The sequence below is a fragment of the Taudactylus pleione genome, unplaced genomic scaffold, assembly GCF_031769625.1.
Source record: "Taudactylus pleione unplaced genomic scaffold, aTauple2 ptg000201l, whole genome shotgun sequence".
Lineage (NCBI taxonomy): Eukaryota > Metazoa > Chordata > Amphibia > Anura > Myobatrachidae > Taudactylus > Taudactylus pleione.
In genome coordinates, this window is record NW_028284603.1 from 63,240,681 (window position 1) to 63,259,869 (window position 19,189).

Genomic DNA, 19,189 nt, shown 5'->3' on the forward strand with positions numbered 1-19,189 from the left:
CCACCTCTCTAGCCTCTCTGTCAGTGGGAGCTAGAGTCAGTGGCAGCTTCGCCCTCCACACTGCTGATCCGACCTGATCATACTTCTGCACTGAGGACCTCATTCAGAGCCGGACGCTACTTGCGCTCGCTCGTTCATAAAAAGGGGCTGGCTATTTAAATTGACCGTTCGCTCTTTGCGGTCTGTTGACGCCTCCATGTCTGAACGAGCGAACAAAACATGCGGTCGTTTTTTCGACCGCATTGACTGGTTCGCGCATGCGTACTAAAACCCGTATGCATGCGCAGTTGTGCGAACATCGCTCGGAGCGAACGAGCGGCCGCTTACGAGCGGCTCTGAATCAGGCCCTGAGTCAGTGCAGAAGTGTGATCAGGTTGGATCAGCAGTGTAGGGGGCAGAGCTGTCAGCTACTAACTCAGAGTCGCGCTGATCCTGCAATGGCTCGGAGTGTGTGCAGCATGATCTGCATTGCTAATCTGCGGGGTGCGGAGCTGTCAGCTACTCACTCAGAGTCGCGCTGCTCCTGCAAGGGCTCGGGGTGTGTGCAGCATAATCTGCATTGCTGTGCTGCGGGGGGTGCAGAGCTGTCAGCAACTCACTCAGAGTCGCTGGCACCCCTGCTTACTGCAGCTCTAAAGAGCCGTGTCCCGAGACACTGTCTCAAGACACTCCACTGAGTTGAACAATGTGACTCAACTCAGTACGCTGATTCGCTCTGCCCATCCCTACTTTGTAAGAAGACTCCCTGGGAGGGGCTGCGCGCTTCCACTTCAGCTCCCCCTACAGGCAGCCCAGCCAGCACCAGGCTAGCAGGCACACTTGCCTGCTCGTTAAAGAATGTAAAGGGGAAAGGAGAGATGCCGCACAGAACCGAAATTAGAAAATATTAGAAAATATTATAACCAACCATATTGTAATTATAGATATAAATCATCATAACTCAGTGTTGGTGGTGCTCCCACAGCCTAAAACAGTATATAGTCAAACACAAAGAAAAAAGTAAGGCTATTTGTTGGGGCACTCTTAGAAAAAATATTCAAGGATATTAAGTTTAAAATTTTACTTTTAATATATATATTAAATATAATATTTAGAGGTACCAATAATGACAAGTATAAATAAATTGGCGAAAATATTTTATGAGACAATTTCTGCAATTTCACATATCACACAAGAAAAATAGTGAATATATTTTAATGAGTAGCCTCAATTAATGCTTATCTTATTTTTATTTGATTAACCTGCAATTTACTACTAGGGCAGCAAATATTTCCAGCTCATACCTTCCTTTGTCAGCTTGCGGGATTTACATTGTATCTATATATTAATACACTACTTATGGTTCATTGTACCTGTTCAGCCAACAGCTGATTACCTGATCTGATAACCTTGTATTTTAGATCAATTTGCAATATACTGACAGATCATTAATTTGGTTAATTTTGAGGTTGAGTTTGTTATTTGATGAACCAATATAACTAGATATATGATGTTTCATTTTTCATGCTGACTGGATGTCAATATTTCTTGCTCTAACTTTAATATGTATTCCTGAGATTTATGGGGGATATTTAACCCTATTACTCGTTACCAAGCATAAACAGGGTGTTGATATCCTCTGTGTTGAGTACATATGTGTAGCTTGAGATACATTTGGGTGCTGCTGTCAATTTATTTTGGTTAACATACGCAGTCTTTTTACCAATGTTTTCTTTCTTCTTATATTTCTTAATACCATTTGATTTAGGATCTTTATCACATGTGCTGTACACCGATGTCATCTTCATTATTTTCAGTCATATTATCTACTATGTAATGTGTACATCATTAGTAAGGTATGCTTTTGCACTCCTTCTTTTGAAATTTATCACCAATCAATTGGACGTTTCTGGTGTAAACAGTCCTACATTTTTTTCTTACAAGTATTTATTTATTTATTTATTAACAGTTTCTTATATAGCGCAGCAAATTCCGTTGCGCTTTACAATTTGAATCAAGATTAACATTATAAAAGACATACATACATGACATACATAAGGGTAAGAGGGCCCTGCTCACAAGCTTACAATCTATAGGGAAATAGGTGTTGATACACAAGGAGAGGTGCTATTGCAAATAGGTCCAGCCCAATTGCAGATATTCTTGTTGGGCTGTATAATCCAATCACACTGGAAAGTTGGCCTAGGGTTAGGAGGATGTTCAATTGAAGAAAGAGAAGATGTGATAGGTGTTTACTATAAGAAGAGAGTTAGATAGGGAGCTATAAAAGGTTAGGTGGGCGGTCCTGGAATCTGATAAGCTTGTCTAAAGAGGTGAGTTTTCAGAGAACGCTTGAATGTTTGGAAACTAGTGGAAAGTCTTATTGTGCATGGGAGGGCATTCCACAGGGTGGGTGCAGCCCGAAAAAAGTCCTGTAACCGTGCATTGGAACAAGTAATGCGCGGGGATGAGAGACGCAGATCTTGTGCAGAACGGAGATGTCGGGTTGGAAGATATTTTGAGATAAGTGAAGAGATGTATGTTGGTGTGGTTTGGTTAATAGCTTTATGTGTGAGTGTAAGTATTTTAAATTGAATACGGTAGAAGACTGGCAGCCAATGGAGGGACTGACAGAGTGGATCAGCAGACACTGAACGTTTGGTGAGAAAGATCAACCGCGCAGCTGCATTCAAAATGGATTGTAGTGGGGAGAGCCTGTTTTTGGGAAGACCAATAAGGAGACTATTGCAATAGTCAATGCGGGAAATTATGAGTGCGTGTATAAGAGTTTTTGCAGTGTCTTGAGTAAGATATGATCGAATTTTGGCTATGTTTCTTAGATGTATGTAACAGGATTTAGAGACAGATTGAATGTGGGGAACAAAAGACAGTTCAAGTATATATCATGTGCATAGGGCAGATCCCCATTACTTTCAGTGGCACCAATTAAACCTACAGTCATATTTTACTGATTATGCCCAAACCCGTCTGATCTTGTAAGCGATACGGTATAAGCCTGGTTAGTACTAGTATGGCAGACCGTCTAGGAAGACCTGGTACTGTAGGATAAAAATATCTGCACTGTTTCAATGGGGTTAATAGGACGGCACATGGTGTAACTTGTATACCAATATCCGTGGTATTTTCCTATCTCATTAAAATATATTCACTATTTTTCTTGTGTGATATGTGAAATTGCAGAAATTGTCTCAGAAAATATTTTCGCCAATTTATTTATACTTGTCATTATTGGTACCTCTAAATATTATTTTTAATATATATATTAAAAGTTAAATTTTAAACTTAATATCTTTGAATATTTTTTCTAAGAGTGCCCCAACAAATAGCCTTACTTTTTTCTTTGTGTTTGACTGCTCGTTAAAGAAGTTAGACACAATGGTGGCGGGGGGGAAGGCTGGCGTGCGGGTATGATGCCCTGGGCGGCAGCGCCCCCCTCTGCAGGGCTTGCGACGGTGCCCAGGGCACAAGCCCTGCTCAACACCCAACAAAAAACACACACTGGACGTGCACTGCTAAATAATAATAATAAAGACAATATTTAATATATAAATGACATGGCCAAATGCACATATAAAATTATTAAAAAAAACAATAATGGCAATACAAATAAATGTACATACAATAAACCTCAACAATGGTCCTAAATCTGCAGATGTATCTAATAATGGCTGAGTGTCATGACACTAGATAAATGCTATCCAATTACTGGTAGTTTAGTTCCTTGGAGGAAAAAACGTATGATAATAGGAACTCCACTTGTTGCCAAAAACTGTGACAGTAGCTATAGCATAGTAACAATGTATCCTGTGTGAAGAAATAGACACAAATGTCAATAGTGCTAATGCACATAGCCATACGGCCTTCTGGATACCCGACAGTGAAGAAAAAAAGGTAATAAAAAATGGTCACTTAGAAAACCAGCCTCAATGTATGGGCTTATAACTCACCCTGCTCAACACCCCCCTAGTTACGCCAATGGTGGGTAGTATAATAAACCAATCTTCCTGCATTCACATTGCATAGTGTTCATTCAAATTCGGGGTGCTTCCTCAAAATACAATAACTTGGTACAATTATAAGTCCAACATCATTTCCCAAAAGAGAAACGGAGGGCACTCACCAGAGAAATAAATTTCACGCTATTTGCTTCCAACATCATTTCAGAGCCAGGTTACCAGCGTCAACGTTTCAGTCCCGGAGGACTTTTGACAAGACTTCAACATAGCAGCAGATGCTGCAGAGTTGATGTAGACCTTGGAATTTGACTCTGCAGCTATGTTGAAGTTTTGACAAAGGTCCTCCGGGACTGAAACGTTAACACTGGGTTATTATTCAGAAGTCCCTCTGGTGCATACTTTTCTACTCTCCCGGAAGTTACGGGAGACACCCGAATTTGAGGACAGTCTCCTGAAGTCCCGGAAGAGTAGGCGGATGCGTCCTCCCGCATCCTGCCCACTTCCTAATGAAGTGGGCACTATGGGGAGCATACTGTGGTGAATCGTGGGTAAACATAAAGGAATGATGCAAGTCACGTCATATTGGCCCCACCCGCTAATTTTCGAACACGTGAATCATCGCATTCTCATGCGGGGCCTAACGAAACGCAGTGCCTGGCCCTGCCCCCCTTCCAGTCAGCATTTCTCCTCTAGGCTTCTCCCAAAGCTGGAAAGTAGGCTCTGGTGTCCTTCTGTGTATGTGCGAGCCATGGCGGACCCTGGGAGGGATCCTATTGGAAACTTTAGATGCCGTTGCCTACTGGGACCAAGCGCCGGAAAGTTTTGTTTTCCGGAGCCTGGTGCATATGCCAAAACTCAGAACACAATATTTTTGGAGGTTTGACCGCATTTTTGCCTTTGATGCATCCCGATTCCCATCCCCGATGTTTTCATTTTTTTAATATAGGAACCCTATGTAGGAGAGTCTGGGAATCTTGGTTCACTACAACCATGCAGGATGGATATAGAGGTGGATGTGCAGGCAGCTATGGTGGATGTACATAGAGGTAGAGGGGTGCAGCTATGATAGATGTACATATAGGTAGATGTGCAGCTATGGTGGATGTACATAGAGGTAGATGGGTGCAGCTATGATAGATGTATATATAGGTAGATGTGCAGCTATGGTGGATGTACATAGAGGTAGATGGGTGCAGCTATGATAGATGTATATATAGGTAGATGTGCAGCTATGGTGGATGTACATAGAGGTAGATGGGTGCAGCTATGATAGATGTATATATAGGTAGATGTGCAGCTATGGTGGATGTACATAGAGGTAGATGGGTGCAGCTATGATAGATGTATATATAGGTAGATGTGCAGCTATGGTGGATGTACATAGAGGTAGATGGGTGCAGCTATGATAGATGTATATATAGGTAGATGTGCAGCTATGGTGGATGTACATAGAGGTAGATGGGTGCAGCTATGATAGATGTATATATAGGTAGATGTGCAGCTATGGTGGATACATAGAGGTAGATGGGTGCAGCTATGATAGATGTATATATAGGTAGATGTGCAGCTATGCTGGCTGTACATAGAGGTAGATGGGTGCAGCTATGATAGATGTATATATAGGTAGATGTGCAGCTATGGTGGATGTACATAGAGGTAGATGGGTGCAGCTATGATAGATGTATATATAGGTAGATGTGCAGCTATGGTGGATGTACATAGAGGTGGGTGCGTGCATGTTTCAGTTTCATCAGATGATCAGAAATCCAGGGAGAAACGAAACTAAAAGTAGCAGCTGTCACTTCTGTCCGAGCCGCGTCCACACTCTGCCTCCCTTCCCTCCCTCCACGCCGCCCGCCTCTCCTTCCTGACTGCACCGGCAGCTACATACAGCACAGAGCAGGGGATCTACGCCCTGCTACCTGCAGTGCTGGGAAGACCCTGATATCACATCGGAGATCACACAGGGACAGGTATGTTTGCTGTTTGCTATGACTAATAACGCTTTAATAAGTATTTTCTGCACTCAACACACGCTTTCATTAACCGGTGTATCCGGGCTCTGGTGGGTATATTACATTTATCGCATCCCAGTGATATTGCTTATAGCACATTGTGGATACATGTACATGTCAATTAATAAGCAGCACGTTAATTAAAATGTCATTATCCATACCATAGTAGGTGACATGTGGCTGTACTGGTGCTGGACTATGGTAGGTAGGTAATATCTGTAAACTGGCTGTGGGCTTGTAATTCCACAGCAGCTGGGAAGCTACAACAAGATTGAAATCAACTATGCTATTCATATAATATTCTTGAAATTCTATGGGGCATATTTATTTATATTTGCGGTTTGCCCCGAAGATAAAAGTCCCTTATTGCCGCAATTTGCTTAATTTGATGATGGCGTTAGCTCAGTGGTTCCCAAACTGTGCGCACCCTGGGATGCCTCGGGACACTTGCAGGGGTGCCTCAGGTTGGTGATCCAGCACCAAATCATATTATTTATGGTCAATGTAATGTTAATGACAAACAGAAGCACAAACCTGTCCAACACCACATAAATGAACCTAAGGATGACAGGAGCACAATTTACTTCACTTTACTACAATAATTTTTTTTCTGAATTCCTCAATAACAAACTTTTGACTTAGGGGTGCCGTGAAAACAATGCTGATGTACTAGGGTGCCGTGGTTCAAATAAGTTTTGGTACCACTGCGTTAGCTCAATGCCGTAACTAGACTTTTTAGTGCCCTGGGCCAGAAAGAGTTTTGGCGGCCCCCCTCCCCGTTTTTCAAATGGGACATAAGACGCGAATCCAAAATGTCCACAATTTCTGGCGGCAGCCTTATGGGCTGCCGTCAGAAATTGTGGGGCAGATGGCTCCATGTGTAAGGAGTCTGACTGCCATGTGAGAGGTGATGGGTTTGAGTAGCGGGTATTTTAAAATGTGTGTGTGAATAAGAGGATGTGATTGAAGGTGCCTGAGGAGGTGGCCAGATGGAGGGGTAGTCATCCAGGGAGGAGATGGGACAGAAAATTGACAGGCCCAAACAGCGCCCCCTGCCCTGCGGTGCCCTGTGCCATGGCACATGTCGCACCACTCTAGTTATGGCCACGCGTTAGTTTACGGGGCTTCATGTTCTGGAGCTTGGTAAATTTGCTAATTAAGCTGCCCCCATAAAACCTATATGAAAACTTCCACATACAGTCCTGCTTATGAAATTTTGGAAAGGTGGATTAATGCCGAAGCAAAAAATACAGTTTTTATTTGTGGCAATATACAGTATTATTCATTGTGTTAGACTCGAGGTAGAAAATGTAATAAGGGGTTTTTGTAATGCAGTCTGAGATTACAGCATAAGTTTGGCTAAATTAAAAGTGGCAATCAGATATACTGTAAGGCTGGTTTTGCCGTTTAATTTTTCGCCACTTTGAATTTAGCAACAAACTTGCTAAAATCATGCAGGTTCACTAATCTCAGAACCTATTACATAACCCCCTAAAGCAGTGGTTCTCAAACTCGGTCCTCAGGGCCCCCCACAGGTCACGTTTTCCAGGTCACACAGCAGGAGCACAGGTGTATTCATTACTCACTGACACATTTTGAAAGATCCACAGGTGAAGCTAATTATTTCACTTGTGAGTGTGAGGAGACCTGGAAAACATGCACTGTGTGGGGTCCTGAGGACCGAGTTTGAGAACCTGTGCCCTAAAGGTATCTCTGCAATTGCATTGTCTTCTGAAGAAACCAAGGTATCATTTGAGTGGGTACTGCATAATAAAATATGTGATGATGTGATGTGACAAGTGCAAATGTCGAAAAATGGACTCAGCACAGGACTGAGAAAACCCTCCGCAAAGAAGGGGTTAAAACTTTAAAATTAAACAGAGCCTGTATAAAATTTCTTCTATAGCTCTTTCAGATATTTTACAGGGACTTTCATTAATACATATTCTTCATACCTCAATTTAAAATCCAAAATCAGATCGGTTGTAAAATCTTAAGTGTATGCTAGTAGATCTGCAGATGTCATAACACAAAGTTTTCATGTTCAGTAGTCCAAGCCAACTGTCCCTGCAGGTGCGTGTTCCTATTCACCAGCGCAATAGAATCAACCACTTAGAGAAGCGTTAAAGGCGGGAATCTACTACCCTATTAAACAGAGCGATTGAACGATAACGACATTGTTAATCGGGCACAAATCGGGCAGCTTAATGTTGAAAACGACCGCTGGTCATTTTTTACATCTATCATTGCCCGAACACGCTGGTCAATCTGCCAACAACGAAAGATTGGCCATGTTCAGGGATGAGGGAGGGTGCCTACACTGAACAACTGAACGTTCAGTGTAGGCACAGCACAGACTGTGAAACGACTGCAGGATTACAATGTCGTAATCATTTAAATCGTTTCACAGTGTGCTAGTGGATACGCACCTTAAGGAAGAGACGAGGTTATTTCTTAAATGGCAGAGTTGAATTAATTTTTTATTTAAAGGGTGGGGTTATGCTGCCCATCCACTAGGCGATTTTGACAGGCGATTGCACGATAACGTCTTTATCGTGCAATCGCTTGCAAATCGTCCGCAAATCGGGCAATTAAATGTTAAAAACGACCAGCGATGCGCGTGCCCGCTGGTCTTTTTTAACATCTATCATTGCCCGAACATGACGGTCAACATAGCGACTGTCGTCAGGTTGCCATGTTCGGGGATGATTGATCTGCATACACTGAACGTCTGAATGTTCAGTGCATGCACTTCACTCGTAGGGGGACGACGGCGCGATTATGATATCGTAATCATGCTGTTGTCCCCGCATCTTGTAGTCGATGGGCAGCTTTAGTCTTGTACACATGCAAATTGCTTTTTTAAATCCTCAACTCACTGATCAATTCTGCGGTCAAAAGAATGAGTCAGTTGGTAACAAAAAAATTCCAGCGCTCTAGTCTGGCCCCCACCACCCCCTACCCCCAAGTAGGAAGTTGGTAGATGGGCGCAGCCTAAGGACATGTTGTCCACCTCTTAAGGCAGCATGGTGTCCTTCAAGGCACCACACAAGCCTTGCATCCTGGGTGGCGGTTACAGTTGCACATCTCTAGCTATGGTTCTACAAAAAAGTCAAAGGTGTTTAAACTTTTCCTAATAATTTAAATTAGGGTTGTGGTACAATAAACAATAATACAAAACTTTCTAATGAACACTAAAGTAATGATATAACATCTCGTCAATTTTAATGACGTTAGATATCTCAGTTTACAAAGATAAGGGTTACTGGAGTTTATACATATAATAGCATCACTTGTATATTGTATACTTACTAACATGCTGTAAATACATTTATATCAACCAATCTAACTATTGGAAAATGTGAAAAATTGTTCTGTTCAGTTACCGTATTTTCATTTTTCCCCCAGTGTTCTTAAGTTATCGACAAAATGGAAGAAACAAATTTTAAAGGCCATCTTATAGCCCTCTGTCTAAAGACAGGGCAGACTGTTAAGTTTGAAGAAGTCTCGACAACAGGACCATCTCATGATCCAAGGTACAGGGAAGCTTCTGATATAGAAACAAAGGTGGAACTAACACAGATACTGTTTGATACTTTCATATGTTAATGGATATCCTCCCCCTTCTTCCTATCACCTTTAGCATAATAGCATTACTGTAATAGGGGCTCAGTTATGACCAGAATCCTAGTTCCTTTCATCTTTCAAACTTTGCTACCTCAAAATTTTAACTAATAGCTGAAAATAACAGCGCGACTGACCACCGCAGCTATAATGAGAATCTGTATGTGACACTATACACCTTTATGAATGATTGAGGCTCTTTTGAAGGTACGCCTTCTCAGCGCTATGGGTTGTGTTCTCACAAGTATGTGATGACAATTCATTATATACATAACTCATAAAAAAAACATTCATGGGCCAGATGTACTAAGCTCTAAAAAGTGATAAAAAGGAGAGAGAAACCCCCAGCCACTCAGCTCCCAACTGTCATGTTACAGGTTGTGTTTGAAAAATGACAGTTGGAAGCTGATTGGCTGGTGGTTTATCACTCTCCACTTTATTACTTTTCAGAGCTTTGTACATATGTATAAAAGTTAATAAGTGGACCCTTATGTGGAAAAAAAACACACATGAAAAAATGTGTTCAATTAAAAAAAAAAAAATAGCAGGAGCGTATCCAGATACCGATTTGTTTTTCTACCTTTACTTGAGTTAAATTCAAATGAAACATATCAACATGTCTCAGTCTTCCAAGATTATTGTCTAATGAGAAGTAATATCAAGCATGTGAAAAATATTAAAAAAAAAGTTAGTGTAACACTGCCAGTAAGTATAAAGGATGAATTTGTAATGTGTCCACTTACATAGTAATGGTAAAAAAAAACCCAGCATGTAACAGAGTGAAAACACTCAAATCACCCTAAAAGTGACTGTACGGGGAACTCGGATGAAATGAACCCTGTAACTTCCTCTCCCCTCCCTCACAAAAGGGTGGACTCATCATTTACTTTATTACACTATTTATTACACATTAAATTATCATCACATATATTTGTTAGAACACAACCCACAGTGATGAGAGGGAATTATTTCAAAAGAGCGTTACACTCTGCTACCTGCCATGATCTCAGGTGTCCTGCACAGAGGTAAGCTTGTGACAATTGAGTGAAACAACAAGTGGGGTGTGTTAACGATGATTGATTGAAGAGATGGTGCATGTAGTGGTCCTTTTCCTACAGTCTATCATTCATGACATACTGGCTGCTCCTACCTGTGCTATGTGATTGGTTGTTTCAGCCGTGTGAGTGAGCCTCTGCCTCCATCATACTTTCTGTTCTAGTGAGCCCTGTCCAATACAGAGTACATTCTAGTGTATCTAATACAAGGGATAATACTTCATACTGGTGTAAAACCACTGACCTGCTGAAAAGGGACTTATTGTATCTTTAATGAGAGGATAGCAACAGTGCAAGCTGTGAGTAATCAAGCACCTTGCTGCCCACTTTCTCCAGGTGGCTAGTCTATTCTAATGGTAGTTCGGTAGAACTCCCTGGAATTTGTGAGTCTCCCAGACAGCAAGCATGGGTGTTATTGGCAGTTCAATGGGCGCTCATGCTTTGGCAGTGACAGTATAGTGATGCTGTGAGTGACAGTGCAGTAATGGTGCATGCTGTGAGTGACAGTGCAGTAATGGTGCATGCTGTGAGTGACAGTGCAGTAATGGTGCATGCTGTGAGTGGTAATGCAGTAATGGTGCATGCTGTGAGTGGCAGTGCAGTAATGGTGCATGCTGTGAGTGACAGTGCAGTAATAGTGCATGCTGTGAGTGACAGTGCAGTAATGGTGCATGCTGTGAGTGGCAGTGCAGTAATGGTGCATGCTGTGAGTGGCAGTGCAGTAATGGTGCATGCTGTGAGTGGCAGTGCAATAATGGTGCATGCTGTGAGTGACAGTGCAGTAATAGTGCATGCTGTGAGTGACAGTGCAGTAATAGTGCATGCTGTGAGTGACAGTGCAGTAATGGTGCATGCTGTGAGTGACAGTGCAGTAATGGTGCATGCTGTGAGTGATGGTGCATGCTGTGAGTGACAGTGCAGTAATGGTGAATGTTAGGAGTGGTAACATCATAATAGTGCATATGAGATGTTTTTTAAAATCTGAAAATAAAGCAGTGTTTGTTTTTTTAATTGATATAGTAATGTCTGTATGTAGATGTCTCTGATCTGTAACTGTAGGTATGGCAGTGGTGATATGATGATATATAATATAGAAGAGATATGTAAAGTGGCTGAGGCATTAGTATGATTACTGAAATGACCGTGGTAAAGGAATCACAGGGTGAAGACGAGAGCTTAACCCTGAAACTTGCAATAATATTGCAAAATGTTTTGGTTTTCATTTAGGGTAATGCAAGATGTGTGTATGAGAGTGGTGGGAGGTGCAGGTTGCAGTTTGTTTGAGTATTACACTACAGGTTGAGTCTTCCATATCCAAAATGCTTGGGACCAGGGGTATTTTGGATATCGGAATATTCCGTATTTTGGAATATTTGCATACTATAATGACATTTCTTGGGTATATGACCCAAAACTAAACACAGAATGCATTTATGTTCTATATACACCTTATACACACAGCCTGAAGGTTATTGTATACTGTATATTAATGATTTTGTGCTTTAAAAAAAGTTTGTGTACATGGAACCATCAGAAAGCAAAGGTGTCACATTCTTAGTCATACAAAAAATGTTCCATAATTCGGAATATTCCGTATTTCAGAATATTTGGATATGGGAGACTCAACCTGTATTAATAGAATAAAGGCGTTGGGGCCCCCTAAAAATGTTGCTATGGGGCACAGTAATTTTTATATATGTCCCTGCCCACATATACAGTATATTTTGTTTCATCCTTGTGCAAGTGATGATCACTCCCCCTTAAGCAGCATGCCATGGTACATCATGTGCATGGGGCCCCTTACAAAGTAGGGCCAACAAATATCTACTTCTGCTCCTGCATACAATAAATAATTGTATCATTTTGTCTTGGATTCTCTCATTTGCAGTATGTAAAACTGTTTGACAGGCCACTATGATACAACAGATAACAATACAGTATATGTACAGTACACTCTGTAGTGAGTTCCTGTCATTAGCAATTAGATGCAGAGTAAGATCTGGGTGCTTGTCCTGACTCCTGAACAGCCAGGTATGAGCAGTGCGACCACTCTTATGTGTTGCCAAATTACCTACAGATCCAGCCTCTTATATGGGGTAGAGGATGAAAACCGCACAAGACTTCAGTCATTATTATATGGTGTGTCACTGCTACCATAACAACATAATTGAGATCTTCTATAATATTGGCCTACGGGAGTCAGTGCCTAGAATAAAAGTGATTAAATACAGGAAAAGAAGGGAAGTATTATTGGGGCACATACTTTCAGCAGTGATCTGTAGTTAAAATATAACTTTTATTCATATGATGTACTGAAACAGTAAATTATAAAAACGTAATGTATATTCTGTAAAGTAAATACAAAATGAAATATGTGTCAGTTAAAAAACTGGTATATTGACATTTACAAAGACACAATATCAAATAGGTAATGTATAGATCCGCTTCACTAGATGTTCCTGGAAGTGATGTGGAGTGAGGGCGGAAGTGCGGTGCCATGCCCATAAAGGCCACCAAAAGAAGAAACTTGTCCCCTCGCGGGCTCGCTTCCCTCGCCACACCTCGCAAGGCCACAGGTTTATATTCCCCCTCTATGTCCATGTGTATAGTAACTAATGACTTTGGACTGTAACTGATGATGTCAGGGTACATCTACTGAAGGGGGATCTATCCACTACCATATCAAATATTATACCATATATTTGACTAGTTAAACATCTTGGCCTTCTGGATATAGTGTTGTTGCGTTGTACTTGGGGCTAGAAAAAAGAAAGAGGTACTGAAAAGGAATCTAAGTATATGTACCGAGGTCACTTAATTGCTAAGGATAAATACTTGTATGATACAGCTCACCTGTTTTGTATAATTTGTAGATCTATTACCTCTACTCATCTGGCTATCTGATAGTAACTTTTAATGTTAAAACATCAGAATTACTACTAATATGTGGACAGTATTTACCACTTTTTCATGAAAGTTATGTTAATATTCCTCTAAACTTAAGAGATAAATTATTCTTTTCAATACCTAATATCAGATATAGTGTCAAGATTATTACTTCCCTATAATAAGCTGACCATAAGGCATATACTTGTATCATATATGTAATATTCATTTCATATCCACCTCTATAGAGTAGCAACAGGACCTTTGTAGTCCATATCAATGAGCTGCCCTATGGTGTTTTTATTTGTACAAGATAGATCTCCTTTGTGCTACTTACTTATCTTACATGTAGCAAGTCAGGTTAGGTAGTTGCAAATTAAATTTTTTTTATTTTCAGCACTGCACAAGGATTGATACAATCATAGTCTTATGTTGTTCTCTAATATGAGCTACAGATGTGTCCTCACTTATCATTGCTTCATTCGTGCCAAACAGCCCCTCTCAGTGAGCCAGGTCCTGTGCAGTCTGCTAGCGCTGACCATTTTTTTGCTGAAAATGCATCTTAGTCGCAATGTGATGGAACTAGGATACACCAAAAGACTGTGCTGATTATTACCTTGATATGTGACACTTGTATATCTGTGTGCGACTGAGTCTCTGAATCTGTATATGAAGTACAAAGTGCTGCAATGCAGCGACCAGACCATGGCTTATTTACATGCCAAGTTCCATTGTTCTTCGTATACAATATACAAGTGTTGCATATGAAATTAATCAGCACAGTCTTCTGGTGCATCCTAGTTGCATTTAGTTGCGTCTAAAGGTGGGTACACACTTAACGATGTGTCCCCAGCCGATGTGTCGTCTGGCGGGGGGATGCCGGTATAGTAAAAACAAACATACAAAAGGCATCCAAAAATGGAAGGAAACAACAGCAGAGGACTGTGGAAACAGAAGAAGTGAAGAAGTAAAGAGGACATGCCAAATCTGGGACTTAAGAGCAGAGAGGGGTGGGGGAGAAGTCAAAATGTGTTCGGCCAATTCTCTGGAAAACTTGCCAAGGCTCGGGCGGAGGAGGGGGGGGGGGGAATATCCAGGGAACTTTTGGTATCAGGATATTGTTATCTTTTTATAAAGGTCACTATATGCATTTTTTAACAGACATAAATTTTATTTTGTTTTTACTTTACATAATATACATCACTTAGGGTTTTATAATTCACCATTTTAGTACATTATATTAATAAAATATATATATATATTTTAAATTAATGTCACTGCTGTGTGCGCCCTAACAAAGAACTCTACTCTTCTTTATGAAGTCTTCTTCTTTAGATTTGTTTTATCAGGTTTCCGTTAATAATGAGATCTTTATGAAGTCTTCCATAGATTTGTTTATCAGGTTTCCGTTAATAATGAGATCTTTATGAAGTCTTCCTTAGATTTGTTTATCAGGTTTTCGTTAATAATGAGATCTTTATGAAGTCTTCTTTAGATTTGTTTATCAGGTTTTCGTTAATAATGAGATCTTTATGAAGTCTTCTTCTTTAGATTTGTTTATCAGTTTTTCGTTAATAATGAGATCTTTATGAAGTCTTCCATAGATTTGTTTATCAGGTTTCCGTTAATAATGAGATCTTTATGAAGTCATCTTCTTTAGATTTGTTTATCAGGTTTTCGTTAATAATGAGGTCTTTATGAAGTCTTCTTTAGATTTGTTTTATCAGGTTTCCGTTAATAATGAGATCTTTATGAAGTCTTCCATAGATTTGTTTATCAGGTTTCCGTTAATAATGAGATCTTTATGAAGTCTTCCTTAGATTTGTTTATCAGGTTTCCGTTAATAATGAGATCTTTATGAAGTCTTCTTCTTTAGATTTGTTTATCAGTTTTTCGTTAATAATGAGATCTTTATGAAGTCTTCCATAGATTTGTTTATCAGGTTTCCGTTAATAATGAGATCTTTATGAAGTCATCTTCTTTAGATTTGTTTATCAGGTTTTCGTTAATAATGAGGTCTTTATGAAGTCTTCTTTAGATTTGTTTATCAGGTTTTCGTTAATAATGAGATCTTTATGAAGTCTTCTTTAGATTTGTTTATCAGGTTTTCGTTAATAATCAGATCTTTCTGAAGTCTTCCTTAGATTTGTTTTTCAGGTTTCCGTTAATAATGAGATCTTTATGAAGTCATCTTCTTTAGATTTGTTTATCAGGTTTTCGTTAATAATGAGGTCTTTATGAAGTCTTCTTTAGATTTGTTTATCAGGTTTTCGTTAATAATGAGATCTTTATGAAGTCTTCTTTAGATTTGTTTATCAGGTTTTCGTTAATAATGAGATCTTTATGAAGTCTTCTTCTTTAGATTTGTTTATCAGTTTTTCGTTAATAATCAGATCTTTCTGAAGTCTTCCTTAGATTTGTTTTTCAGGTTTCCGTTAATAATGAGATCTTTATGAAGTCTTCTTCTTTAGATTTGTTTATCAGGTTTTCGTTAATAATGAGAAACTCGGAGAAGGAGAAGACAAAAGGAAAAAAACAGCTGAAAACCTTGCATCCAAAATGGCTTTTCTATGCATAAAAAATCGAGAGCAGGCAAACCATCAAGCGGTGAGTTCCCATGAGCATATGTATTAACCAATGCATGTTAATTAGCTCACATAGGGGTCTATTCATGAAAGCTAAGAGAGCGATACAATTGTGAGAGATAAAGTACCAACCAATCAGCTCCTAACTCACTTCACAGGCTGTGTTTGAAGAATGGCAGTTAGGAGCTGTTTGGTTGGTACTTTATCTTTCACAATTTTCTCTCTCCCCAAGCTTTCATGAATAGACCCCTATAATTGTACATACAAACTTATTATGCTACTAAAACTTTAGTGCTCCTAGAGCCCCACTGTTGGTGGTATGGAGGACAGAATTATGGTGAGGTTTATTCTGTGTGATGTCCAGAAACCATTAGCGGCATGGTCAGTTCTGACAATTACAGGGATAGACTTTATAATTTTTATATTTAATAATTATATTTGTTTTACAACTTTACTATTTAGTATCATATAGAAACTAATAAACTAACATGCAATATCATAATCATATGTCCTAGCGCCTGATTCAGAGATGGACGCAATTCCAAGGTTCACGCAGTTGAGTGGATTATCAGTGGTCTGCGCACGTGTTTGAGTCGCACTGCGCATGTGTTAAGTTACATTACCGTCGGTGGTTGCAGTGAGGATTTGGCCGCAGCGTGATTGACAGTCGGGGACCATTTGTGGGAGGTAACGGGGCAGTGACTGCTCAGGCGCAGGCATGTTGCGACCATTTTGGGGGCGGGTTGCAGACTGTGCTTGCTATACCATACACAGATAATATGGCTCCGGTATCTCCGTTACCATTCTGCATGACCATAGGGTTACTCAAAACTTTGAAAATCGGCTGATCTGCATCCGATGATGCATCTTTGTATGCAATCGCTTGGATTTGCGAAGCTGCCGGTGGGCTCAATACAAATCCTGGCGGCTGCGACATTTGCATATTTTTGCACACCTGCTGTGTCCAAATTCGCAGCAGTGGCGCCATTATCGTCCATCTCTGGAACAGGCCCATAGGCACAAGTTGTGACACTAGGATGCATTCACTCGTAGCTGCTGATGGTCCGCATTGTGCGCATGCATATGCATTGCAATGCACATGTGTGAACCACTGTGAAAGATCGGGAAGCGTTCGCTCGCCCAGCATAGACAGCCCAGCTGAATGAGTGACAGGAGAGGCCGTTTGTGGGTGGTAACAGAGGCAGGCCACTAGAAACGTGGGGAGTGGAGGTGCGAACGCAGGCGTGCCTGAGAGTCTCAACGCCATTTCAGAGGTGTGCATAACTAACAGGCAGCGTCATTGTACACGTCACCTGGTTGTATTTCACACTGAAGTGATCGCAGTGCTTGCGGTAGGGTATAGTCAACCTCAAGCGCTGCAATCGCATCCAATGGTGCTCGATGTACCAATGGTTTCAAGCACTTCTAGGAGATGACGTACGCAAGTGGGCGTCTTATGAATGACTGGTGGGCGTCTGCATACACTAAGTGATCGCACGGCAAGACATAGTGGGCGTGCTAATGCCTTGCCGTGCGATCGCCTGCTTTGCTGGGCATGCGCAGAAGTTGCATACGCAGGGTGCTAGCGAGCAGGTCTGAATGAGCTCCTGGGTTCCCTGTATCAGAAATTATCTGAATTTCGCTAAACCGAGAGAATTTCTTTTATGCAGTAAACACCAGTGATCCGTCACTGTATTCTGCCTGTTATCAGGGCCCTGCTGTGATGCATGGGGGTACAGAACCCAACATAATGTAGCTGTCTCCAGTAATCAGCAGCCTATATGAAGTCTGTCAGCAGTGTCAGAGATTCAAACAAATACACGTTTCATTCAGGGGCGTAACTAGGTATTTGAAGGCCCCATAGCAAAAGTTTGCATGGGCCTCTATGTACCACCCAATGGTGAAAAATGTATATATCACATGTAACTTTGACACGGTCTGGGCCCCATAGCAGCTGCACCCCCTGCACCTATGGTAGTTACACCCATGGTTTTATTCATACCGCTCACCCGACCTGATGCATGTCTCTACTTAGTGGTATCCTCAGAGGCTATAAATACAAATAGAAGCGCTGTTTGTCAGACTAAATGACTCTATTTATTCAATAAAATATATAAATATCACTCATACAAATACCGGCCGGTAAATACATTAAAAATCTCAGTTCATTAAAAAACTTTTCCAACACCAGCATATCACAATCTTAATCTTGCAATCATGCATATAAATTATTTGCAGTCCTTAACATGTCAGGGTTATTCAAGCAGCAATTAATTTCTAAAACTGCAGCACGCATATGATTTTTCTACATCAGGGTCCATAGGGTATCCACAGGATACCTTGGGGTATAGGTGATGACGTCAGGCATGGGGCACCATAGAGTTAAAGTTTTCAGCCTCCCAGAATGCACTAAGGTCCCCCTCCAATACCCCACCCCCGAACCAAGGCATCTCAGTTTCGTTGGTGCCCGGCTCGGAGTCGGAGCACCTGTTTAGAGGGGGGCTAAGATAGCCCCTGAAGTTTCTTCAACAAAGCAGCTGTGGCTGCTCATCTGGAAGTACAGCATGGACAGTCAATTCTGACGTCCATGCTGTCTTCCCTACACCCCCGCCGGTACCAGAACGCCGGTACTGATCCGGGGATGCTGGTAAGCATCTGGGGTCACAGCTAGCGGTGACCCCAGATGTTTGGGACCATGGCCGGATTCAAGGGGGCAGCAGGTAAGCAGCGGGGTCCCGCGGTGGGTCCCTACTGAGTACATGGTCCAGAGTCCCCAGGCAGGGGGCTCCCTGGGGACTGGCTGCAGCGTCAGTGGTGTCATCACCCATGCAGGGTTTCCCGCGACAATTGATGGTACCCCACAGTCTCCCTATTTCCCCTCCTCAGGTCTCTCAGGAGCCTGCGTGGGTTAATTCACTGACAAGCTCTGTACAGCATTTGTTGGACGTGTTACAAGGGGAGTCTGTGTTGAGGCCACATAAGCGGCCGGTGGCGTCTCTGTCCGCTCCTTATGAGGATGAAGACGTGACGTCCGATGATGGGGAGATTCTGGATCTTTCTGACCAAGA

At 41.3% G+C, this 19,189-nt stretch overlaps 1 protein-coding gene across 1 annotated transcript in view; it reads left to right on the forward strand.

The window, feature by feature from the left end:
* The first annotated feature begins 5,754 nt into the window (after nt 1-5,754).
* The window catches only part of EIF2AK2 (eukaryotic translation initiation factor 2 alpha kinase 2), a 131,476-nt gene continuing 118,041 nt past the window's right edge, over nt 5,755-19,189 (forward strand). Inside the window, exons 1-3 of the mRNA XM_088477658.1 lie at nt 5,755-5,929; nt 9,380-9,507; nt 16,008-16,143. Coding sequence (XP_088333784.1) covers nt 9,401-9,507; nt 16,008-16,143 — 243 coding nt within the window. The 5' untranslated portion in view covers nt 5,755-5,929; nt 9,380-9,400. The remainder of the gene's footprint in view (nt 5,930-9,379; nt 9,508-16,007; nt 16,144-19,189) is intronic.